This window comes from Heterodontus francisci, unplaced genomic scaffold (assembly GCF_036365525.1).
Source record: "Heterodontus francisci isolate sHetFra1 unplaced genomic scaffold, sHetFra1.hap1 HAP1_SCAFFOLD_352, whole genome shotgun sequence".
NCBI classification, from domain to species: Eukaryota; Metazoa; Chordata; class Chondrichthyes; order Heterodontiformes; family Heterodontidae; genus Heterodontus; species Heterodontus francisci.
The window spans coordinates 423,160-450,669 of NW_027141164.1; the positions used below are offsets into that span (position 1 = coordinate 423,160).

Sequence of the window (27,510 nt, forward strand, 5' to 3'; positions counted from 1 at the left end):
TTCAAAAAGATTATGGCTGATCTTGGGCTTCAATTCCACTTTCCTGCCCACTCTCCATATCCCTTAATTTCCTGAGACACCAAAAATCTGTTTACCTCAATCTTGAATATATTCAACCATGGAACATCCACAACCCTCTGGGGCAGAGAATTCCAAAGATTCACAAGCCTTTGAGTGAAGAAATTTCTTTTCATCTCAGTCCTAAATGATCAGCCTCTTATCTTGAGACTGTGCCCCCGTGTTTTAGATTCCTCGACCAACGGAAACAATCTCTGTGTCTATCTTATCCAGGCCCTTCAGAATCTTGTATGTTTCAATGAGATCGGCTCTCATTCTGCTAAACCCCAGAGAATTTCCGTCCAATTTACTTAGTCTCTCATCATAGGACAACCTCCTTGTCCCAAGGACCAATCCAGTGAACCTTCGCAGAACCGCCTCCAAAATATCCTCTCTTAAATACACAGACCAAAACTGTGCGCAGTATTACAGGTATGGTCTCACCAAAGTCCCGCACAATTGTAGAAAGACTTCTTTATTCTTGTACTCTAATTCTTACAAAGTCATTTGCCTTTTTAGTTGCTTGCGGTACGTACATGTAAACTTTCTGAGCACACACAAGTCTCTCTGAACATAAACATCTTCAAGTTTCATGTCTTCTAAAAAATATTCTGCTCTTCTATTTCAATTACTAGGGGTCACGAGTTCAAAGTGAAAGGGGAAAAGTTTAGGGGGGATATGCGTGGAAAGTTCTTTACGCAGAGGGTGGTGGGTGCATGGAACGCATTACCAGCGGAGGTGGGAGACGCGGGCACGATAGCGTCTTTTAAGATGTATCTAGACAGATACATGAATGGGCAGGAAGCAAAGAGATACAGACCCTTAGAAAATAGGCGACAGGTTTAGATAGAGGATTTGGATCGGCGTAGTCTTGGAGGGCCGAAGGGCCTGTTCCTGTGCTGTAATTTTCTTTGTTCTTTGTATTCTTACGACCAAAGTGGCTCAAAATTTGGTGTGGGAGAAATGGGTTTCGATTCATGGGGCACTGGCACCAGTACTGGGGAAAGTGGGAGCTGTTCCATTGGGACGACCTACATCTGAACTGTGCTGGGACCAGTGTTCTGACCGGACGTAGAACTAGGGCAGTAGAGAGGGCTTTAAACTAAATAGCAGGAGCGAGGGATCAAGTGAGAGAAGATATGGTACATTAAAGAGAGGAGGGGGCAAGAAAGCAAGGTAGCAATTAGGGAATTGATAATCAGAGTGTAGCAGGAAGAGACAGAGCATTCAAACTTGAGAGTGTAGCAGCAGATAAGGAAAGAGTAAAGGTTGTGAAAATAATAAGACAGAATTAAAGGCACTCTATCTGAATACACACAGCATTCGCAACAAGGATAGATAAATTGACAGCACAAATAGAAGTGAAGAACTAACAGGAGCAGGAGGCTCCACAAATATCCCCATCCTTAATGAAGGGGGAGCCCAGCACATCAGTGCAAAAGACAAGGTCAGCCAGAAGTGTCAAGTGGATGATCCATCTCGGCCTCCTCCTGAAGTCCCCAGCATCACAGATGCCAAACTTCAGCCAATTCGATTCCGTGTGATTTCAAGGAACGACTGAAGGCACTGGATACTGCAAAAGCTATGGGCCCTGACAATATTCCAGCAATAGTACTGAAGGATCTGTGCTCCAGAACTAGCTGTGCCCCTAGCCAAGCTGTTCCAGTACAGCTACAACACTGGCATCTACCCTGCAATGTGGAAAATTGCCCAGGTATGTCCTGTGCACAAAAAGCAGGACAAGTCCAACCCGGCCAATTACCGCCCCATCAGCCTACTCTCAATCATCAGTAAAGTGATGGAAGGTGTCATCACAATGCCATCAAGTGGCACTTGCTTAGCAATAACCTGCTCAGTGATGCTCAGTTTGGGTTCCACCAGGGCCACTCAGCTCTCGACCTCATTACAGCCTTGGTTCAAACAGACAAAAGAGCTGAACTCAAGAGGTGAGGTGAGAGTGACTGCCCTTGACATCAAGACAGCATTTGACCGAGTATGGAATCAAGGAGCCCGACCAAAACTGAGGTCAATGGGAATCAGGGGGAAAACCCTCCGCTGGCTGGAGTAATACCTAGCGCAAAAGAAGATGGTTGTGGTTGTTGGAGGTCAATCATCTGAGCTCCAGGACATCACTGCAGGAGTTCCTCAGGGTAGTGTCCCAGGCCCAACCATCTTCAGCTGCTTCATAACGTCAGAAGTGGGGATGTTCAGCACCATTTGCGACTCCTCAGGTACTGAAGCAGTCCGTGTAGAAATGCAGCAAGACCTGGACAATATCCAGGCTTGGGTTGATAGGTGGCAAGTAACATTCGTGCCACACAAGTGCCAGGCAATGACCATCTCCAACAAGAGAGAATCTAACCATCACCCCATGACATTTAATGGCATTACCATCGCTGAATCCCCCACTATCAACATCCTAGGGGCTACCATTGACCAGAAACTGAACTGGAGTAGCCATATAAATACCGTGGCTCCAAGAGCAAGTCAGAGGCTAGGAATCCTGAGGCGAGTAACTCACCTCCTGACTCCCCAAAGCCTGTCCACCATCTACAAGGCACAAGTCAGGAGTGTGATGGATGGATGGGTGCAGCTCCGACAACACTCAAGAAGCTCGACACCATCCAGGACAAAGCAGCCCGCTTGATTGGCACCCCATCTATAAACATTCACTCCCTCCACCACTGACGCACAGTGGCAGCAGTGTGTACCATCTACAAGATGCACTGCAGCAATGCACCAAGGCCCCTTCGACAGCACCTTCCAAACCTGCGACCTCTACCAACTAGGACAAGGGCAGCAAATACATGGGAACACCACCACCTGCAAGTTCCCCTCCAAGTCACACACCATCCTGACTTGGAACTATATCACCGTTCCTTCACTGTCACTGGGTCAGAATCCTGGGACTCCCTTCCTAACAGCACTGTAGGTGTACCTACCCCACATGGACTGCAGCGGTTCAAGAAGGCAGCTCACCACCACCTTCTCAAGGGCAATTAGGGATGGGCAATAAATGCTGGCCTGGTCAGCGACACCCACATCCCATGAATGAATAATAAAAACAGGTATAATCTAATTGCTATTACAGAGATGTGACTGTAGAGTGACCAAGGCTGGGAACTGAACGTTCAAGGGTATTCGACATTTAGGGAGGATAGGCAAAAAGGAAAAGGAGGTGGGGTAGCACTGTTAATAAAGGATGAGATCAGTACATTAGTGAGAGAGAATCTTAGATCGAAAGATCAGCAGGTCAGGCAGCATCTGTGGAGAGATAAGCAGGGTTAACGTTTCAGGTCAGTGACCTTTCATCAGAACTGATTCAGGTTTAGAATCAGTTTGGGTAGAGCTAAGAAACAACAAGGGGCAGCAAACATTGGTAGGAGTTGTTTATAGGGCCTGTAGGACATGGTATAAGTCAGGAAATTAGAGTTCCATGTAACAAGAGTAATGCAGTAATCATGCAGGACTTCAATCTATAGACTGGGTAAACCTAATTAGCGCGAAAGCTGTGGAAGACGAATTCCTGGAGTGTATAAGAGATGGCTTTCTAGAACAGTATATTGGGGAAACAACTGGAGAACAAGCTTTTTTTTAAGATGCGGTATTGTGCAATAAGAAAGGGCTATTTCATAACCTCGTTGTAAAGGAGCCTTTAGGGAAGAACCATAGAATTTTGCTTTGAGCAAGTGAAATAGTTCAATCCGAAACTAAGGTCTTCAATCTGACCAAAGGAAACTATGAAGGTATGAGGGGCAAGTTAGCTGTGGTAGATTGGGAAACATTCGAAAATATGACAGTAGACAGGCAATGGCTAGCATTTAAAGAATTAATACATGGTTTACAACAAACTTATATTCCTTTGAGGCATAGTAAACCAGCTGGAAAGATTGGCCGTGTGGTAGATAGCGAGGAGGATAGCTGTAGACTGCAGGAAGATATTGATGGTCTGGTCAGATGGGCAGAAAAGTGGCAAATGGAATTTAACTTGGAGAAGTGTGAGGTGATGCATTTGGGGAGGTCGAACAAGGCAAAGGATTACACAATTAATGGGAAAATACTGAGAAGTGTAGAGGAAGTGAGGGACCTCGGAGTGAATGTCCACAGATCCCTGAAGGTAGCAGGACAGGTCGATAAGGTGGTTAAGAAGGAATATGGAATCCTTTCCTTTATTAGCCGAGGTATAGAATATAAGATCAGGGAGGTTATGCTGGAACTGTATAACTCATTGGTTAGGCCACAACCTGAGTACTGTGTGCAGTTCTGGTCACCTCATTACAGAAAGGATGTAATTGCACTAGAGAGGGTACAGAGGAGATTTACAAGGATGTTGCCAGGACTGGAAAAATGCAGCTATGAGGAAAGATTAGATAGGCTGGGGTTGTTCTCCTTGGAACAGAGAAGGCTGAGGGGAGATCTGATAGAAATGTATAACATTTTGAGAGGGCCTGGATAGAGTGGAGGTGAAGGGTCTATTCACCTTAGCAGAGAGGTCAGTGACGAGGGGGCATAGATTTAAAGTGATTGGTAGAAAAATTAGAGGGAGATGAGGAAAAACCTTTTCACCCAGAGGGTGGTGATGGTCTGGAACTCACTGCCTGAAAGGGTAGTTGAGGCAGAGACCGTCAACTCATTTAAAAGCAAGTCTGGATGTGCACCTCAAGTGCCGTAATCTGCAGGGCTACGGACCAAATGCTGGAAGGTGGGATTAGAATAGGTGGATCGTTTTTTGGCCGGCACAGACACAATGGGCCAAGTGGCCTCTTTCTGTGCCTTAAACTTTCTATGATTCTATGATCTAACCATGGCGAACAAGAGAAGTTAAAGATTACAGTAGATTAAAGGAAGAGGCTGATATAAATTTGCCAAAAAAGTCATAAGCCTGAGGTCCAGGAGCATTTTAGAATTCAGCAAAGGAGGACCAAGAAACTGATAAAGAAAAAGAAAATAGAATATGAAAGTAAACTAGCAAGAAACATAAACACAGACTGCAAAAGCTTCTATAGGCACGCCAAAAGGAAAAGATGAGCAAAGACAAGTGTGGGTTAACTACAGGAGAATTGATAATGGGGAATAAGGAAATGGCAGAGAAACTCGACAAATAATTTGTGCCTGTCTTCATGGAGAAAAAGATCCAAAAAACCCTCCCAGAAATGCTAGAGAAATTAATGGGACTGAAAGTAGATAAATCCTCAGGACCTGATGATCTACATAGTCAGCACGGTTTTGTGAAAGGTAGGTCGTGCCTCACAAACCTTATTGAGTTTTTCGAGAAGGTGACCAAACAGGTGGATGAGGGTAAAGCCGTGGATGTGGTGTATATGGATTTCAGTAAGGCGTTTGATAAGGTTCCCCACGGTAGGCTATTGCAGAAAATACGCAAGTATGGGGTTGAAGGTGATTTAGAGCTTTGGATCAGAAATTGGCTAGCTGAAAGAAGACAGAGGGTGGTGGTTGATGGCAAATGTTCATCCTGGAGTTTAGTTACTAGTGGTGTACCGCAAGGTTCTGTTTTGGGGCCACTGCTGTTTGTCATTTTTATAAACGACCTGGATGAGGGTGTAGAAGGGTGGGTTAGTAAATTTGCGGATGACACGAAGGTCGGTGGAGTTGTGGATAGTGTCGAAGGGTGTTGTAGGGTACAGAGGGACATAGATAGGCTGCAGAGCTGGGCTGAGAGATGGCAAATGGAGTTTAATGCGGAGAAGTGTGAGGTGATTCACTTTGGAAGGAGTAACAGCAATGCAGAGTACTGGGCTAATGGGAAGATTCTTGGTAGTGTAGATGAGCAGAGAGATCTTGGTATCCAGGTACATAAATCCCTGAAAGTTGCTACCCAGGTTAATAGGGCTGTTAAGAAGGCATATGGTGTGTTAGCCTTTATTAGTAGGGGGATCGAGTTTCAGAGCCACGGGGTCATGATGCAGCTGTACAAAACTCTGGTGAGGCCGCACCTGGAGTATTGCGTGCAGTTCTGGTCACCGCATTATAGGAAGGATGTCGAAGCTTTGGAAAGGGTGCAGAGGAGATTTACTAGGATGTTGCCTGGTATGGAAGGAAGGTCTTACGAGGAAAGGCTGAGGGACTTGGGGTTGTTTTCGTTAGAGAGAAGGAGGAGGAGAGGTGACTTAATAGAGACATACAAGATAATCAGAGGGTTAGATAGGGTGGATAGTGAGAGTCTTTTTCCTCGGATGAGGATGGCAAACACGAGGGGACATAGCTTTAAGTTGAGGGGTGAAAGATATAGGACAGATGTCAGAGGTAGTTTCTTTACGCAGAGAGTAGTAGGGGCGTGGAACGCCCTGCCTGCAACAGTAGTAGACTCGCCAACTTTAAGGGCATTTAAGTGGTCATTGGATAGACATATGGATGTAAATGGAATAGTGTAGGTCAGATGATCGGCGCAACATTGAGGGCCGAAGGGCCTGTACTGCGCTGTAATATTCTAATTCTAATTCTAATTCTAATCCCAAAGTGTTGAAAGAGGTGGCCATAGAGATAGTAGTTGCATTGGTGATCATCTTTCAAAATTCTATGGATTGTGGAACTGTTCCTGAAGATTGGAAGGTAGCAAATGTAACTTCACTACTTAAGAGAGGGAGGGAGAGAGAAAACAGGGAGCTAAAGACCTGTTAGCCTTACATCAGTAGTTGGGAAAATGCGAGAATCTATTATAAAGGATGTGATAACAGGACACTTAGAAAATAATGGTAGGATTGGGCAGAGTCAACATGGATTTATGAAAGGGAAATCATGTTTGACAAACCTGTTGAGTTTTTTGAAGATGTGACTAGCAGAATAGATAAGAGGGAACTAGTGGATGTGGTGTATTTGTATTTTCAGAAGGCTTTTGATAAGGTCCCACACAGGTTAGTGAACACAATTAGAGCACCCAGGGTTGGGGGTAATATACTGGCATAGATTGAGAATTGGTTAACAGCCAAAAAAAGAGGGTAGCAATAAATGGGTCATTCTCAGGATGACAGGTTGTTACTAGTGGGGTACCACAAGGATCAGTGCTTGGGCTCCAGCTATTCACAATCTGTATAAATGATTTGGATGTGGGGCCCAAATGTAATATTTCCGAGTTTGCTGATGAGACAAAACTAGGTGGGAATGTAAGTTGTGAGGAGGATGCAAAGAGGCTTCAAGGGGACTTAGACAGGCTAAGTGAGTGGGCAAGAACATGGCAGATGGAATATAATGTGGAGTTATCTACTTTGGTAGGAAAAACAGAAATGCAGAGTATTTCTGAAATGGTGGGAGATTGGGAAGTGTTGATGTCCAAACGGACCTGGGTGTCCTTATTCATAAATCACTGAAAGATAACATGCAGGTGCAACAAGCAATTAGGACCTCAAATGGTATGTTGGCCTTTAATGCAAGCGGATTTGAGTACAGGAGTAAAGATGTCTTGCTGCAATTGTATTGAGCCTTGGTGAGACTGCACCTGGAGTATTGTGCGCAGTTTTGGTCTCCTTATCTAGGGAAGGATATACTTTCCATAGAGGGAGTGCAACGAAGGTTCACCAGACTAATTCCTGGGATGGCGGGATCATCTTATGATGAGAGATTGAGGAGACTGGGCCTGTATTCTCTAGCGTTTAGAAGAATGAGAGGTGATCTCATTGAAACTTACAAAATTCTTACAGGGCTCAACAGTGTTGATGCAGGAATGATGTTTCTCCTGGCTGGGAGGGCTAGAACTCAGGGACACTATTTCAGAATAAGGGGTAGGCCATTTAGGACTGTAATGAGGAGGCATTTCTTCACTCAGAGGGCGGTGAATGTTTGGAATTCTCTGCCCCAGAAGACAGTGGAGGCTCAGTCATTGAGTATGTTCAAAACAGAGATCGATAGATTTCTAGATATTCAAGATTTCAAGGGATATGGGGATAGTGCGGGAAAATGGCATTGAGGTAGAAGATCAGCCATGATCTGGTTGAGTGGCAGAGCAGGCTTGAGGGGCTGAATATCTTACTCCTGCTCCTATTTCCTATGAACAACCTCACCCCAACAATTTCCCCACATTACATTCTATCTGCCACCTCTTTGCCAACTCACTTAATCTGTCTATATCTCTTTGCAGCCTCTTTGTATCCTCCTCACAGCTTACCTTTCCACCTACCTTTGTATCAACAGTAAACCTAAGTACATTACTCCATCTCTTCATCTAAGTCATTAATATTGATTGGAAATAGCTGAGGCCCCAGCACTGACCCTTCTAGCACACCATTATTCACTGCTTCCTGTCTGTTAACCATCCTCTATCCACACCAACATATGACCCCCAACCCCATGAGCCCTTAATTTCTGTATGGACCTCTTGAGTGGCACCTCATCCAATGCCTTTTGGAAATCCAAATATACGACATCCACTGGTTCCCCTTTATTTCCCCTACTAGTTACATCCTCATAAAACTCGAATAAATTTGGCAAACAGGATTTTCCTTTTGGAAAACTATGCCGACTTTGTCTGATCACACTATGCCTTTTTAAGTGCATTAAGACTTACCTCATAATCGTTTCTAGCACTTTCCTGACAGATACTGACCCCTGGGGAACCCCACTATGTACCTTCCTCCAGTCTGAGAAACAACCATTCACAACTACTCTGCTTCCTATCACTCAGCCAGTTTCATATCTACACTGCTATTGTCCCTTTTATTCCAAGGGCTCGAACTTTGGTGATAAGCCTGTTATGTGATACTTTATTAAACACTTTTTGGAAGTCCATATACACCACATAAACCACAGTACCCTCATTAACCCTCTGTGTTACCTCGTCAAAAAACTCAAGCTAGTTAAACACAATTTGCCCTCGATGAATTTGTGTTGGCTTTCCTTAATTAATCCACAGTTGTCCAAGAGACAAAGGGATAGAGAGAGGCAATTATAGTCTTAACAGCACCATTCTAAAGAGTGTGCAGGAACAGAGGGACCTGGGGGTGCATGTGCATCGATCTTTGAAGGTGGCAGGACATATTGAGAGAGTGGTTAGTGAAGCATATGGGAATATGGGATTCATAAATACAGGCATTGAGTACAAAAGCAGGGAAGTTATGCTGAACCTTTATAAAGCTCTGGTTAGATCCCTGGTTAGAGTATTGTGTCCAGTTCTGGTCACCACACTTCAGGAAGGATGTGAGGGTCCTTGAGAGGATGCAAAGGAGATTTACCAGAATGGTTCCAGGGATGGGGGATTTTAGTTACAAGGTTAGGTTAGAAAAGCTGGGGTTTGTTCTCCTTAGAACAATGGAGATTGAGGGGAGATTTAATAGAGTTGTACAAGATTATGACAGGTTTAGATAAGATCGACAAGGAAAAGCTGTTCCCATTGGCTGATGGTACAAGGACTAGGGGAGACAGATTGACAGTTTTGGATAAGAGATGCAGGGTGAATGTGAGGAAGAACGTTTTTGCCCAGTGGATGGTAATGACCTGGAACTCACTGCCCATGAGGATGGTGGAAGTAGAGACGATCAATGACTTCAAAAGGATGTTAATGGGCAGTTGAGGGAAATAAACACGCAGGGCTATAGGGATAGAGTAGGGGAATGGCACAGATCTGATTATTCTACATAGAGCTGGCATGGACCTCATGGGCCATTATGACTCGATGACTGCAGGACTTGAGCACAAAAATCATGGTTGACACTCCAGCGCAGCAGTGAGTGACTGCTGCACTGTTGGATGAGATGTTAAACCAAGGCCCTTCTGTGTATACTAGTTGTATCTGGTCTGTCCATTCCCGCCAATTGAGGAATTTCCTGTGACCTCCTTCCTAAAGAATTCCATTCTGACCTTTCCTTCAAAAACACAGATTGGCATGTCCCAACATTTGTCAGTAAAATAGTACCTCATTTGCTGTGTTATACGTTCCCACAATCCTGATAAACACCACAGGCTGTCGCTCAAAGCTGATAGTTTGCCACGATCTGGAAACAAGACAGGACAGTCACATATAGAGAGCAGTGATACTTAACTGGCCAATCAGGATCAATACACACACTGAGAGGATCCTTTCTGAATGAGTAGGTATCCCCAAACAGGTTTCAGCCCCGTCACAGCACCAAATAGCTATCAGTCACAAATGACAGCCTATGTAACTGTGGTAAACTTTCCCTCCTCGTCCTTCTTGGCCTATCTGCAGCCTCAGACTTGGTTGACCTCCTCCAAAGCCTATCCACTGCTCTCCAGTGGGTGGGACTGCACTCATCTGGTCCCAATCTGATCGATCTAATCAGAGCCAAAGAATCACCATCAATAGCTTCTCTTCCTGTTCCCACACGGTTACCTCTGGTGTCCCGCAAGGATTTATCCTCTGGCCCCCCCTATTTCTCAGCTACATGCTGCTCCTCGGCGACATCATCCTAAAGCACAGTCTTAGTTTTCACGTCAGAGTTATACAGCACAGAAACAAGCCCTGAGGCCATCAAGCACCTATCTATTCTAATCCCATTTTCCAGCACTTGGCCTGGAGCCTTGTATGCTATGGCATTTCAAGTGCTCATCTAAATACTTCTTAAATGTTGTGAGGGTTCCTGCCTCTACCACCTGATCAGGCAGTGCGTTCCAGATTCCAACCACCCTCTGGGTGAAAAAATGTTTCCTCAAATCCCCTCTAAACCTCCTGCCCCTTACCGTAAATCTATAGCCCCGGTTATTGACCCCTCCGCTAAGGGAAAAAGTTTCTTCCTATCTACCCTATCAATGCCCCTCACAATTTTGTATACCTTTATCAGGTCTCCCCTCAGCATTCTCTGCTCTAACATAGAAACATAGAAAATAGGAGGAGTAGGCCATTCGGCCCTTCGAGCCTGTTCCACCATTCATTATGATCATGGCTGATCATCCAACTCAGTAACCTGTCCCCGCTTTCCCCCCATATCCTTTGATCCCTTTCGCCCCAAGAGCTATATCTAAATCCTTCTTGAAAACATACAATGTTTTGGCCTCAACTGCTTTCTGTGGTAGCGAATTCCACAGGCTCACCACTCTCTGGGTGAAGAAATTTCTCCTCATCTCAGTCCTGAAAGGTTTACCCCGTATCCTTAGACTATGACCCCTGGTTCTGGACTCCCCCACCATCGGGAACATCATTCCTGCATCTACCCTGTCAAGTCCTGTGAGAATTTTACAGGTTTCTATGAGATCCCCCCTCACTCTTCTGAACTCCAGCGAATATAATCCTAACCGACTCAATCTCTCCTCATATGTCAGTCCCACCATCCCAGGAATCAGTCTGGTAAACCTTTGCTGCACTCTCTCTATAGTAAGAACATCCTTCCTCAGATAAGGAGACCAAAACTGCACACAATATTCCAGGTGTGGCCTCACCAAGGCCCTGTATAGAACATAGAACATTATAGCGCAGTACAGGCCCTTCGGCCCTCGATGTTGCGCCAACCTGTGAAACCATCTGACCTACACTATTCCATTTTCATCCATATGTCTATCCAATGACCACTTAAATGCCCTTAAAGTTGGCGAGTCTACTACTGTTGCAGGCAGGGCGTTCCACGCCCCTACTACTCTCTGAGTAAAGAAACTACCTCTAACATCTGTCCTATATCTATCACCCCTCAACTTAAAGCTATGTCCCCTTGTGTTTGCCATCACCATCCGAGGAAAAAGATTCACTATCCACCCTATCTAACCCTCTGATTATCTTATATGTCTCTATTAAGTCACCTCTCCTCCTCCTTCTCTCTAACAAAAACAACCTCAAGTCCCTCAGCCTTTCCTCGTAAGACCTTCCCTCCATACCAGGCAACATCCTAGTAAATCTCCTCTGCACCCTTTCCAAAGCTTCCACGTATAATTGCAGCAAGACATCCCTGCTCCTGTACTCAAATCCTCTCGCTATGAAGGCCAACATACCATTTGCCCTTTTTACTGCCTGTTGCACCTGCATGCTTACCTTCAGTGATTGGTGTACGAGAACACCCAGGTCTTGTTGCATATTCCCCTCTCTCAGTTTATAGTCACTCAGATAATAATCTGCCATCCTGTTTTTGCTACCAAAGTGGATAACCTCACATTTATCCACATTATACTGCATCTGCCATGTATTAGCCCACTCACTCAACTTGTGCAAATCACCCTGAAGTCTCTCTGCATCCCCCTCTCAACTCACCCAATTTTGTGTCATCTGCAAATTTGGAGATAATACATTTAGTTCTCTCAACTAACTGATATATATTGTGAATAGCTGGGGTCCGAGCACCGATCCCTGTGGTACCCCACTAGTCACTGCCTGCCATTCGGAAAAAGACCCGTTTATCCCTACTCTTTGTTTCCTGTCCGCCAACCAATTTTCTATCCATCGCAATACACTACCCCCAATCCAATGTGCTTGAATTTTACAAGCTAATCTCTTATGTGGGACTTTGTCGAAAGCCTTCTGAAAGTCCAAATAAACCACATCCACTGGCTCCCCCTCATCAACTCTACTAGTTATATCCTCGAAGAATTCTAGTAGACTTGTCAAGCATGATTTCCCTTTCATAAATCCATGCTGACTCTGTCCGATTCTACCACTGTTCTCCAAGTGCTCTGCTATAAAATCTTTGATAATAGACTCTAGAATTTTCCCCACTACTGACGTCAGGCTGACTGGTCTATAATTCCCTGCTTTCTCTCTACCTCCCTTTTTAAATCATGGGGTTACATTAGCTACCCTCCAATCTGTAGGAACTGTTCCAGAATCTATAGAATCTTGGAAGATGACCACCAATGCATCCACTATTTCTAGGGCCACTTCCTTAAGTACTCTGGGATGCATACCATCAGGCCCTGGGGATTTATCGACCTTCAATCCCATCAATTTCCCCAACACCATTTCTTTAATAATACTGATTTCCCTCAGTTCCTCTCTCTCACTAAACCCTGTGTTCCCCAACATTTCTGGTATGATATTTGTGTCCTCCTTTGTGAAGACAGAACCAAAGTATGCATTTAGTTGATCAGCCATTTCTTTGTTCCCCATAATAAATTCTCCTGTTTCTGTCTGTAAGGGACCTACATTTGTCTTCACCAATCTTTTTCTCTTCACATACCTATAGAAACTTTGAGTCAGTTTTTATGTTCCCTGCAAGCTTACTCTCATACTCTATTTTCCCCTTCTTAATCAATCCTTTGGTCCTCCTTTGCTGAATTCTAAACTGCTCCCAATCCTCAGGTCTGTTGTTTTTTCTGGCGAATTTGTATGCCTCTTCCTTGGATCTAATGCTATCTCTAATTTCCCTTGTAAGCCATGGTTTGGCTACCTTTCCCGTTTTACTTTTGCGCCAGACAGGAATAAACAATTGTTGCAGTTCATTCATGCGCTCTTTGAATGTTCGCCATTGCCTATCCACCGTCATCTCTTTAAGAAACGTTTCCCAATCCTTCATGGCCAACTCGCGCCTCATACCTTCGTAGTTTCCTTTACTAAGATTCAGGACCCAAGTCTCAGAATCAACTACTCCATCTTGATGAAGAATTCTATCATATTATGGTCGCTCATCCCCAAGGGGTCTCGCACCAGTAGATTGTCAATTATTCCTCTCTCATTACACAATACCTAGTCTAGGATGGCCTGTTCTCTAGTTCGTTCCTCAATGTTTTGTTCCAGAAAACCATCCCGTATACGCGCCATGAATTCCTCCTCTACGGTATTGTGACTAATTTGATTTGCCCAATCTATATGCAGAATAAACTCACCCATAATTATAGATGTTCCTTTATCGCATGCATCTCTAATTTCCTGTTTAATGCCATTCCCAACATCACCACTACAGTTTGGGGGTCTATATACAACCCCCACTAACGTTTTTTACCCCTTAGTGTTTCTCAGCACTACCCATACAGATTCCACATTGTCAGAGCTAATATCCTTCCTCACTATTGCGTTAATTTCCTCTTTGACCAGCAATGCAACTCAAAGAACAGTACAGCACAGGAACAGGCCATTCGGCCCTCCAAGCCTGCACTGATCTTGATGCCTGTCTAAACTAAAACCTTCTGCACTTCCGGGGACTGTATCCCTCTATTCCCATCCTATTCATGTGTTAGTCAAGAAGCCTCTTAAACGTCGCTATCGTACCTGCTTCCACCACTTCCCTCGGCAGCAAGTTCCAGGCACTCACCACCCTCTGTGTAAAGAACTTGCCTCGCACATCCCCTCTAAACTTTGCCCCTCTCACCTTAAACCTATGTCCCCTAGTAACTGACTCTTCCACCCTGGGAAAAAGCGTCTGACTATCCACTCTGTCCATGCCGCTTATAACTTTGTAAACCTCTATCATGTCGCCCCTCCACCTCCATCGTTCCAGTGAAAACAATCCGAGTTTATCCAACCTCTCCTCATATCTAATGCCCTCCAGACCAGGCAACATCCTGGTAAACCTCCTCTGTACCCTCTCCAAAGCCTCCACGTCCTTCTGGTAGTGTGGCGACCAGAATTGCACGCAATATTCTAAGTGTGGTCTAACTAAGGTTCTGTACAGCTGCAACATGACTTGCCAATTTTTATACTCTATGCCCCGACCGATGAAGGCAAGCATGCCGTATGCCTTCTTGACTACCTTATCCACCTGCGTTGCCACTTTCAGTGACCTGTGGACCTGTACGCCCAGATCTCTCTGCCTGTCAATACTCCTAAGGGTTCTGCCATTTACTGTATACCTCCCACCTGTATTAGATCTTCCAAAATGCATTACCCCACCACCTTTTACTTTTTGTCTGTCCTTCTTAAATACTGAATAACCCTGGATGTTCATTTCCCAACCCTGGTCACCCTGCAGCCATGTCTCCGTAATCCTGACTATATCATACCTGTTTATATCTATTTGTGCGATTAATTCATCCACATTATTACGAATGCTCCGCGTGTTAAGGCACAAATCCTTAAGGCTTGTCTTTTTAACATTACTTGTCCCCTTCCCACTATTTTTCACTGTGGCCATGTTTGATTCTGGCCCTTGATTTCTCTGCCTATCACTTTTCTTATTCCTCTTACTGTCTTTTGTTCTTGTCTTTGATCCCCCTCCTCTGACTCCTTGCAAAGGTTCCTATCCCTTTGCCATTTTATTTAAACCCTCCCCAACCACTCTTGCAAATACTCCCCCAGGACATCAGTCCCGGTCCTGCCCAGGTGCAACCCGTCCAGTTTGTACTGGTCCCACCTCCCCCAGAATCGGTCCCAATGTCCCAGGAATCTAAAACCCTCCCCCCGTCACACCATCTCTTCAGCCACGTATTCATCTGATATATCCTGCTATTTCTACTCTGTCTAGCACGTGGCACTGGTAGTAATCCTGAGATCACTACCTTTCAGGTCCTACTTTTCAACTTACTTCTAACTCCCTATATTCTGTTTTTAGGACCTCATCCTTTTTTTAACCTACGTTGTTTGTACCAATGTGTACCACGACCACTGGCTGTTCACCCTCCCCCTTCAGAATGTCCTGTAACAGCTCTGAGACATCCTTGACCCTAGCACCAGGGAGGCAACATACCATCCTGGAGTCTCTTTTGCGACCACAAAAACACCTATCTATTCCCCTTACAATTGAATCCCCTATAACTATTGCATTCCCACACTTTTCACTATTCCCCTGTGCAGCAGAGCCAACCGTGGTGCAACAAATTGGGCTGTTGCTGCTTTCCCCTGAGAGGCCATTCCCCCCAACAGTATTCAAAGCAGTATATCTGTTTTGCAGGGGAATAGCTACAGGAGATTTATGCACTGCCTGCCTCGTCCTCTTGCTCTGCCTGGTGGTCACCCATTCCCTTCCTCCCTGTGGAGTCTGAGCCTCCGGTGAGACAAACAAAGAACAAAGAACAGTACAGCACAGGAACAGGCCATTCGGCCCTCCAAGCCTGCGTCGATCTTGATGCCTGCCTAAACTAAAACCTTCTGCACTTCCGGGGCCCATTTCCCTCTATTCCCTTCCTATTCATGTATTTGTCAAGATGTCTCTTAAACGTCGCTATCGTCTCAGCTTCCACCACCTCCCGCAGCAACAAGTTCCAGGCACTCACCACCCTCTGTGTAAAGAACTTGCCTCGCACATCCCCTCTAAACTTTGCCCCTCGCACCTTAAACCTATGTCCCCTAGTAACTGACTCTTCCACCCTGGGAAACCTCTCTATACTTGTTATCCACGATCCTCTCCACCTCCCGGATGCTCCACAGTGTCTCCAGCTGACGCTCCAGCTCCAAAACCCGGGCTTCCAGGAGCTGCAGCTGGAGACACTTCCTGCACATATGCTGGCCCCGGGCACTGGAATTGTTCCCGGCTTCCGACATGGAGCACGAGGAGCACCACACGGCTTTGAGCTCTCCCGCCATGACTTAATCCTTTCAATTAAACCTTTTGGAAGATGCTTAAAACCAAACAATATCAATTACTCTAGGGCCCGTCTTCCCTGGTCCTCGTAACTACAGAACCCCCTAAAAAAACACTACTTACTATCTTTGAAAATAAACTGTAGACCTTTCTTACCAAGTCAGCTATTTCGAGCTATTCCCAAACAGCAGTTACTCACCAACCAATCACCTTGCAGCTTTCCTGTGATGTCACTGTTGACTTTTTCCAAACTCCGGTGCACCTGGACTGCTCTCACTCAGGTCCGACTCCACTTCGCTCCACTCCTGGAAGGTAAGAGACTGGGCCTCGATCCTCGGTTTCGATTTGTAGGCTCCGCTCTCAGCGTTCACTCCACAGGTCCGACTCCACTCCACTCCCGGAAGGTAAGAGACTGGGCCTCGATCCTCGGTTTCGATTTGTAGGCTCCGCTCTCAGCGTTCACTCCACAGGTCCGACTCCACTCCACTCCCGGAAGGTAAGAGCCTGGGCCTCGATCCTCGGTTTCGATTTATAGGCTCCGCTCTCAGCGTTCACTCCACAGGTTCGATTCCACTCCGCTCCCGGAAGGTAAGAGTCTGGGCCTCGATCCTCGGTTTCGATTTATAGGCTCCGCTCTCAGCGTTCTCCCCACAGGTCCACTCCGCTCCGGGAACGATAACAACCCTCGCCTATCCAGTCTCTCTTCATAGCTGAAAGGCTCCAGCCCAGGCAACATCCTGGTGAATCTCCTCTGCACCCTCTCCAGTGCAATCACATCATTCCTATAATGTGGTGCCCAGAACTGTACTCCAACTGTGGCCTAACTAGTGTTTTATACAGTTCCATCAAAACCTCCCTGCTTTCATATTCTATGCCTCGGCTAATAAAGGCAAGTATCCTATATGCCTTCCTAACCACCTTATCTACCTGTGCTGCTGCCTTCAGTGATCTATGGACAAGTACACCAAGGTCCCTCTGACCCTCTGTACTTCCGAGGGTCCTACCATCCATTGTATATTCCCTTGCCTTGTTAGTCCTCCCAAAATGCATCACCTCACACTTCTCAGGATTAAATTCCATTTGGCACTGCTCTGCCCATTTTACCAGCCCATCTATATTGTCCTGTAATCTAAGGATTTCCTCCTCACTATTTACGACACCACCAATTTTCATGTCATTTGCGAACTTACCTCCTATATTCACATCTAAATCATTAATGTACACTACAAACAGCAAGGGTCCCAGCACCGATCCCTGTGGTACACCACTGGTCACAGGCTTCCACTCGCAAAAACAACCCTTGACCATTACCCTCTGCCTCCTGTCACTAAGCCAATTTTGGATCCAATTTCCCAAATTGCCCTGGATCCCATGGGCTCTTACCTTCTTAACCAATCTCCCATGAGGGACCTTATCAAAAGCCTTACTGAAGTCCATGTAGACTGCATCAACTGCTTTACCCTCATCTACACATCTAGTCACCTCCTTGAAAAATTCAATCAAGTTAGTTAGACACGATCTCCCCCTGACAAAGCCATGCTGACTATCCCTGATTAATCCCTGCCTCTCCAAGTGGAGATTAATCCTGTCCCTCAGAATTTTTTCCAATATTTTCCCTACTGATGTTAGGACGCCGAGTGACCCGGCGTTAGATCGAACACCAGACGCCGAGTGACCCGGCGTTAGATCGAACACCGGACGCCGAGTGACCCGGCGTTAGATCGAACACCGGACGCCGAGTGACCCGGCGTTAGATCCATAACTGGACGCCGAGTGACCCGGCGTTAGATCGAACACCGGACGCCGAGTGACCCGGCGTTAGATCCATAACTGGACACCGAGTGACCCGGCGTTAGATCGAAAACCGGACACCGAGTGACCCGGCGTTAGATCCATAACTGGACGCCGAGTGACCCGGCGTTAGATCCATAACCGGACACCGAGTGACCCGGCGTTAGATCGAAAACCGGACACCGAGTGACCCGGCGTTAGATCGAAAACCGGACACCGAGTGACCCGGCGTTAGATCGAAAACCGGACGCCGAGTGACCCGGCGTTAGATCGAACACCGGACGCCGAGTGACCTGGCGTTAGATCCATAACCGGACGGCGAGTGACCCGGCGTTAGATCGAAAACCGGACACCGAGTGACCCGGCGTTAGATCCATAACCGGACGCCGAGTGACCCGGCGTTAGATCCATAACCGGACACCGAGTGACCCGGCGTTAGATCCATAACCGGACACCGAGTGACCCGGCGTTAGATCGAACACCGGACGCCGAGTGACCCGGCGTTAGATCGAAAACCGGACACCGAGTGACCCGGCGTTAGATCGAAAACCGGACACCGAGTGACCCGGCGTTAGATCGAAAACCGGACGCCGAGTGACCCGGCGTTAGATCGAACACCGGACGCCGAGTGACCTGGCGTTAGATCCATAACCGGACGGCGAGTGACCCGGCGTTAGATCGAAAACCGGACACCGAGTGACCCGGCGTTAGATCCATAACCGGACGCCGAGTGACCCGGCGTTAGATCCATAACCGGACACCGAGTGACGCGGCGTTAGATCGAAAACCGGACGCCGAGTGACGCGGCGTTAGATCGAAAACCGGACGCCGAGTGACCCGGCGTTAGATCGAACACCGGACGCCGAGTGACCCGGCGTTAGATCGAAAACCGGACACCGAGTGACCCGGCGTTAGATCCATAACCGGACGCCGAGTGACCCGGCGTTAGATCCATAACCGGACACCGAGTGACGCGGCGTTAGATCGAAAACCGGACGCCGAGTGACCCGGCGTTAGATCGAACACCGGACGCCGAGTGACCCGGCGTTAGATCGAAAACCAGACGGCGAGTGACCCGGCGTTAGATCGAAAACCGGACGCCGAGTGACCCGGCGTTAGATCGAAAACCGGACGCCGAGTGACCCGGCGTTAGATCCATAACCGGACACCGAGTGACCCGGCGTTAGATCGAAAACCGGACGCCGAGTGACCCGGCGTTAGATCGAAAACCGGACGCCGAGTGACCCGGCGTTAGATCGAACACCGGACGCCGAGTGACCCGGCGTTAGATCGAAAACCGGACACCGAGTGACCCGGCGTTAGATCCATAACCGGACACCGAGTGACCCGGCGTTAGATCCATAACCGGACACCGAGTGACCCGGCGTTAGATCGAAAACCGGACACCGAGTGACCCGGCGTTAGATCCATAACCGGACACCGAGTGACCCGGCGTTAGATCCATAACCGGACACCGAGTGACCCGGCGTTAGATCGAAAACCGGACACCGAGTGACCCGGCGTTAGATCGAAAACCGGACACCGAGTGACCCGGCGTTAGATCGAAAACCGGACACCGAGTGACCCGGCGTTAGATCCATAACCGGACGCCGAGTGACCCGGCGTTAGATCGAAAACCGGACACCGAGTGACCCGGCGTTAGATCCATAACTGGACACCGAGTGACCCGGCGTTAGATCCATAACCGGACACCGAGTGACCCGGCGTTAGATCCATAACTGGACACTGAGTGACCCGGCGTTAGATCCATAACCGGACACCGAGTGACCCGGCGTTAGATCGAAAACCGGACACCGAGTGACCCGGCGTTAGATCCATAACCGGACGACGAGTGACCCGGCGTTAGATCGAAAACCGGACACCGAGTGACCCGGCGTTAGATCGAAAACCGGACACCGAGTGACCCGGCGTTAGATCGAAAACCGGACGCCGAGTGACCCGGCGTTAGATCCATAACTGGACACCGAGTGACCCGGCGTTAGATCGAAAACCGGACACCGAGTGACCCGGCGTTAGATCCATAACCGGACACCGAGTGACCCGGCGTTAGATCCATAACCGGACACCGAGTGACCCGGCGTTAGATCGAAAACTGGACACCGAGTGACCCGGCGTTAGATCCATAACCGGACACCGAGTGACCCGGCGTTAGATCGAAAACCGGACACCGAGTGACCCGGCGTTAGATCCATAACCGGACACCGAGTGACCCGGCGTTAGATCCATAACCGGACACCGAGTGACCCGGCGTTAGATCCATAACCGGACACCGAGTGACCCGGCGTTAGATCCATAACCGGACGACGAGTGACCCGGCGTTAGATCGAAAACCGGACACCGAGTGACCCGGCGTTAGATCCATAACCGGACACCGAGTGACCCGGCGTTAGATCGAAAACCGGACACCGAGTGACCCGGCGTTAGATCGAAAACCGGACACCGAGTGACCCGGCGTTAGATCCATAACCGGACGACGAGTGACCCGGCGTTAGATCGAAAACCGGACACCGAGTGACCCGGCGTTAGATCCATAACTGGACACCGAGTGACCCGGCGTTAGATCGAAAACTGGACACCGAGTGACCCGGCGTTAGATCGAAAACCGGACACCGAGTGACCCGGCGTTAGATCCATAACCGGACGACGAGTGACCCGGCGTTAGATCGAAAACCGGACACCGAGTGACCCGGCGTTAGATCCATAACTGGACACCGAGTGACCCGGCGTTAGATCGAAAACCGGACACCGAGTGACCCGGCGTTAGATCCATAACTGGACACCGAGTGACCTGGCGTTAGATCCATAACCGGACACCGAGTGACCCGGCGTTAGATCGAAAACTGGACACCGAGTGACCCGGCGTTAGATCCATAACCGGACACCGAGTGACCCGGCGTTAGATCGAAAACCGGTCACCGAGTGACCCGGCGTTAGATCCATAACCGGACACCGAGTGACCCGGCGTTAGATCCATAACCGGACACCGAGTGACCCGGCGTTAGATCCATAACCGGACACCGAGTGACCCGGCGTTAGATCGAAAACTGGACACCGAGTGACCCGGCGTTAGATCCATAACCGGACACCGAGTGACCCGGCGTTAGATCCATAACCGGACACCGAGTGACCCGGCGTTAGATCGAAAACTGGACACCGAGTGACCCGGCGTTAGATCCATAACCGGACACCGAGTGACCCGGCGTTAGATCGAAAACCGGACACCGAGTGACCCGGCGTTAGATCGAAAACTGGACACCGAGTGACCCGGCGTTAGATCCATAACCGGACACCGAGTGACCCGGCGTTAGATCCATAACCGGACACCGAGTGACCCGGCGTTAGATCCATAACTGGACACCGAGTGACCCGGCGTTAGATCCATAACCGGACACCGAGTGACCCGGCGTTAGATCGAAAACCGGACGCCGAGTGACCCGGCGTTAGATCGAAAACCGGACACCGAGTGACCCGGCGTTAGATCCATAACCGGACACCGAGTGACCCGGCGTTAGATCGAAAACCGGACACCGAGTGACCCGGCGTTAGATCGAAAACCGGACACCGAGTGACCCGGCGTTAGATCGAAAACCGGACACCGAGTGACCCGGCGTTAGATCGAAAACCGGACACCGAGTGACCCGGCGTTAGATCGAAAACTGATCACCGAGTGACCCGGCGTTAGATCCATAACCGGACACCGAGTGACCCGGCGTTAGATCGAAAACCGGACACCGAGTGACCCGGCGTTAGATCCATAACCGGACACTGAGTGACCTGGCGTTAGATCGAAAACCGGACGGCGAGTGACCCGGCGTTAGATCCATAACTGGACACCGAGTGACCCGGCGTTAGATCGAAAACCGGACGGCGAGTGACCCGGCGTTAGATCGAACACCAGACGCCGAGTGACCTGGCGTTAGATCGAAAACCGGACGGCGAGTGACCCGGCGTTAGATCGAAAACCGGACGGCGAGTGACCCGGCGTTAGATCGAAAACCGGACGGCGAGTGACCCGGCGTTAGATCGAAAACCGGACGCCGAGTGACCCGGCGTTAGATCGAAAACCGGACACCGAGTGACCCGGCGTTAGATCGAAAACCGGACGGCGAGTGACCCGGCATTAGATCGAACACCGGACGCCGAGTGACCTGGCGTTAGATCGAAAACCGGACGGCGAGTGACCCGGCGTTAGATCGAACACCAGACGCCGAGTGACCCGGCGTTAGATCGAAAACCGGACGCCGAGTGACCCGGCGTTAGATCCATAACCGGACACTGAGTGACCCGGCGTTAGATCCATAACCGGACGCCGAGTGACCCGGCGATAGATCGAAAACCGGACGCCGAGTGACCCGGCGTTAGATCCATAACCGGACACTGAGTGACCCGGCGTTAGATCCATAACCGGACACCGAGTGACCCGGCGATAGATCGAAAACCGGACACCGAGTGACCCGGCGTTAGATCCATAACCGGACACCGAGTGACCCGGCGTTAGATCCATAACTGGACACCGAGTGACCCGGCGTTAGATCCATAACCGGACACCGAGTGACCCGGCGTTAGATCCATAACCGGACACCGAGTGACCCGGCGTTAGATCGAAAACCGGACACCGAGTGACCCGGCGTTAGATCCATAACCGGACACCGAGTGACCCGGCGTTAGATCGAAAACCGGACGACGAGTGACCCGGCGATAGATCCATAACCGGACACCGAGTGACCCGGCGTTAGATCCATAACTGGACACTGAGTGACCCGGCGTTAGATCGAAAACCGGACACCGAGTGACCTGGCGTTAGATCCATAACCGGACACCGAGTGACCCGGCGTTAGATCGAAAACCGGACACCGAGTGACCCGGCGTTAGATCCATAACCGGACACCGAGTGACCCGGCGTTAGATCGAAAACCGGACGACGAGTGACCCGGCGATAGATCCATAACCGGACACCGAGTGACCCGGCGTTAGATCCATAACTGGACACTGAGTGACCCGGCGTTAGATCGAACACCAGACGCCTAGTGACCCGGCGTTAGATCGAACACCGGACGCCGAGTGACCCGGCGTTAGATCGAAAACCGGATGCCGAGTGACCCGACGTTAGATCTATAACTGGACACGAGTGATTGATGAAGGAAGGGCAGTGGATGTTGTCTATATGGACTTTAGTAAAGCCTTTGACAAGGTCCCTCATGGCAGACTGGTACAAAAGGTGAAGTCACACGGGATCAGAGGTGAGCTGGCAAGATCGATACAGAACTGGCTCAGTCACAGAAGACAGAGGGTAGCAGTGGATGAGTGTTTTTCTGAATGGAGGGATGTGACTAGTGGTGTTCCGCAGGGATCAGTGCTGGGACCTTTGCTGTTTGTAGTATATATAAATGATTTGGAGGAAAATGTAGCTGGTCTGATTAGTAAGTTTGCGGACGACACAAAGGTTGGTGGAGTTGCGGATAATGATGAGGATTGTCAGAGGATACAGCAGGATATAGATCGGTTGGAGACTTGGGCGGAGAAATGGCAGATGGAGTTTAATCCGGACAAATGTGAGGTAACGCATTTTGGAAGGTCTAATGCAGGTGGGAAGTATACAGTAAATGGCAGAACCCTTAGGAGTATTGACAGGCAGAGAGATCTGGGCGTACAGGTCCACAGGTCACTGAAAGTGGCAACGCAGGTGGATAAGGTAGTCAAGAAGGCATACGGCAAGCTTGCCTTCATCGGTCGGGGCAGAGAGTATAAAATTTGGCAAGTCATGTTGCAGCTGTACAGAACCTTAGTTAGACCACACTTAGAATATTGCGTGCAATTCTGGTCGCCACACTACCAGAAGGACGTGGAGGCTTTGGAGAGGGTACAGAGGAGGTTTACCAGGATGTTGCCTGGTCTGGAGGGCATTAGCTATGAGGAGAGGTTGGAAAAACTCGGATTGTTTTTACTGGAACGACGGAGGTGGAGGGGCGACATGATAGAGGTTTACAAAGTTATGAGCGGCATGGACAGAGTGGATAGTCAGAAGCTTTTTCCCAGGGTGGAAGAGTCAGTTACTAGGGGACATAGGTTTAAGGTGCGAGGGGCAAAGTTTAGAGGGGATGTGCGAGGCAAGTTCTTTACACAGAGGGTGGTGAGTGCCTGGAACTTGCTGCCAGGGGAGGTGGTGGAAGCTGGTACCATTGCGACGTTTAAGAGGCATCTTGACAAATACATGAATAGGAAGGGAATAGAGGGATATGGGCCCCGGAAGTGCAGAAGGTTTTAGTTTAGGCAGGCATCAAGATCGGCGCAGGCTTGGAGGGCCGAATGGCCTGTTCCTGTGCTGTACTGTTCTTTGAGTGACCCGGCGTTGGATCCATAACTGGCACCGAGTTATCTGCACAGCACAAACTAGGAAAAAGTGCCGAACATGGAGGGAGTCGAGAGGCTTTGGACCGAGGGAGTTGAGGTTTTGGACCGAGGGGATTGTGTGGTTTTGGACCGAGGGGGTTGAGTGGTTTTGGATTGAGGGGGTTGAGTGGTTTTGGCCGAGGGAGTTAAGAGGTTTTGCATTGAGGGAATTGAGAGGTTTATGGACTGAGGGAGTCGAGGTTTTAGCATTGAGGGAGTTGAGAGGTTTTAGAAACATAGAAAATAGGAGCAGGATTAGGCCATTCGGCCCTTCGAGCCTGCACCGCCATTCAATACTATCATGGCTGATCATCCAAACTCAGTACCCTGTTTCTGTTTTCTCCCCATATCCCTTGATCCCTTTAGCCCTAAGAACTATATCTAACTCTTTCTTGAATATATTTAATGATTTGGCCTCAACTGCTTTCCATGGTAGAGAATTCCACAGGTTCACCACTCTCTGGGTGAAGAAATCTCTCCTCACCTCAGTCCTAAATGGCTTACCCCTTATCCTTAGACTGTGACCCCTGGTCCTGGACTCCCCCGCCATCGGGAACATCCTTCCTGCATCTGGTCTGTCCAGTGCTGTTAGAAGTTTATAGGTTTCTGTGAGATCCCCTCTCATTCTTCTAAACTGTAGTGAATACAAGCCTAATCAACCCAATCTCTCTTCATACGTCAGTCCTGCCATCCCAGGAATCAGTCTGGTGAACATTCACTGCACTCCCTCCATAGCAAGAACATCCTTCCTCAGATAAGTAGACCAAAACTGAACACAATATTCCAGATGTGATCTCAAGACCTTGTATAATTACAGCAAGACATCCTTGCTCCTGTACTCGAATCCTCTTGCTATGAAGGCCAACATACTATTTGCCTTCTTAACTGCCTGCTGCACCTGCATGCTTACTTTCAGCGACTGGTGTACAAGGACACCCAGGTCTCACTGCACCTCCCCCTTTCCCAATCGATCATCGTTCAGATAATAATCTGCCTTTCTGTTTTTGCCACCAAAGTGGATAACCTCACATTTATCCACATTATACTGCATCTGCCATGTATTTGCCCACTCACTCAACCTGTCCAAATCACACTGGAGCTTCTCTGCATCCTCCTCACAGCTCACACTCCCACCCAGCTTTGTCTCATCTGCAGACTTGGATATATTACATTTAATTCCCTCATCTATATCATTAATATATATTGTGAACAGCTGGGGTCCTAGCACTGATCCCTGCGGTAAACCACTAGTCGTTGCCTGCCACTCGGAAAAAGACTCGTTTATTCGTACTCTTTGTTTCCTGTCCCTCAACCTGTTCTCTATCCATGTCAGTACCTTACCCCCAATCCCATGCACGCTAATCTCTTATGTGGGACCTTATTGAAAACCAATTTGGGCGGCACAGTGGTTAGCACCGCAGCCTCACAGCTCCAGCAACCCAGGTTCAATTCTGGGTACTGCCTGTGTGGAGTTTGCAAGTTCTCCCTGTGTCTGCGTGGGTTTTCTCCGGGTGCTCCGGTTTCCTTCCACAAGACAAAAGACTTGCAGGTTGATAGGTAAATTGGCCATTATAAATTGTCACTAGTATAGGTAGGTGGTAGGGAAATATAGGGACAGGGGATGTTTGGTAGGAATATGGGATTAGTGTAGGATTAGTATAAATGGGTGGTTGATGTTCGGCACAGACTCGGTGGGCCGAAGGGCCTGTTTCAGTGCTGTATCTCTAATCTAATCTAATCTAATCTCTCTCTATCTCTCTACCTCTCTATCTCTCTCTCTCTATCTATCTCTCTCCCTCTCTATCTCTATCTCTCTCTCTATCTATCTCTCTCTCTCTCTATCTATCTCTCTCTCTCTCTATCTATCTCTCTCTCTCTCTATCTATCTCTCTCTCTCTAGGGCGGCACAGTGGCGCAGTGGTTAGCACCGCAGCCTCACAGCTCCAGGGACCCGGGTTCGATTCCGGGTACTGCCCGTGTGGAGTTTGCAAGTTCTCCCTGTGTCTGCGTGGGTTTTCTCCGGGTGCTCCGGTTTCCTTCCACAAGACAAAAGACTTGCAGGTTGATAGGTAAATTGGCCATTATAAATTGTCACTAGTATAGGTAGGTGGTAGGGAAATATAGGGACAGGGGATGTTTGGTAGGAATATGGGATTAGTGTAGGATTAGTATAAATGGGTGGTTGATGTTCGGCACAGACTCGGTGGGCCGAAGGGCCTGTTTCAGTGCTGTATCTCTAATCTAATCTAATCTCTCTCTATCTCTCTCTATCTCTATCTCTCACTCTATCTATCTATCTATCTCTCTCTATCTTTCTCTCTATCTCCCTCTCTCTAGGGCGGCACAGTGGCGCAGTGGTTAGCACCGCAGCCTCACAGCTCCAGGGACCCGGGTTCGATTCCGGGTACTGCCTGTGTGGAGTTTGCAAGTTCTCCCTGTGTCTGCGTGGGTTTTCTCCGGGTGCTCCGGTTTCCTCCCACAAGACAAAAGACTTGCAGGTTGATAGGTAAATTGGCCATTATAAATTGCCCCTAGTATCGGTAGGTGGTAGGGAAATATAGGGACAGGTGAGGATGTTTGGTAGGAATATGGGATTAGTGTAGGATTGGTATAAATGGGTGGTTGATGGTCGGCACAGACTCGGTGGGCTGAAGGGCCTGTTTCAATGCTGTATCTCTAAACTAAACTAAACTAAACGACTGAAGGCGCTGAATACTGCAAAGGCTGTGGGCCCTGACAATATTCTGGCAATAGTACTGAAGACCTGTGCTCCAGAACTTGCCGCGCCCTTAGCCAAGCTGTTCCAGTACAGCTACAACACTGGCATCTACCCGGCAATGTGGAAAATTGCCCAGGTATGTCCTGTACACAAAAAGCAGGACAAGTCCAACCCGGCCAATTACCGCCCCAT

General features: G+C 48.5%; 1 protein-coding gene across 2 annotated transcripts in view; it reads right to left on the reverse strand.

Moving 5' to 3' along the window:
• Positions 1 to 27,510, reverse strand: part of btbd9 (BTB (POZ) domain containing 9) — a 227,644-nt gene that overhangs the window by 11,416 nt on the left and 188,718 nt on the right. For both annotated transcript variants that reach the window (XM_068026775.1, XM_068026776.1), the window contains exon 9: positions 9,920 to 9,998. In XM_068026775.1, the coding sequence (XP_067882876.1) occupies positions 9,920 to 9,998 (79 nt within the window). The remainder of the gene's footprint in view (positions 1 to 9,919; positions 9,999 to 27,510) is intronic.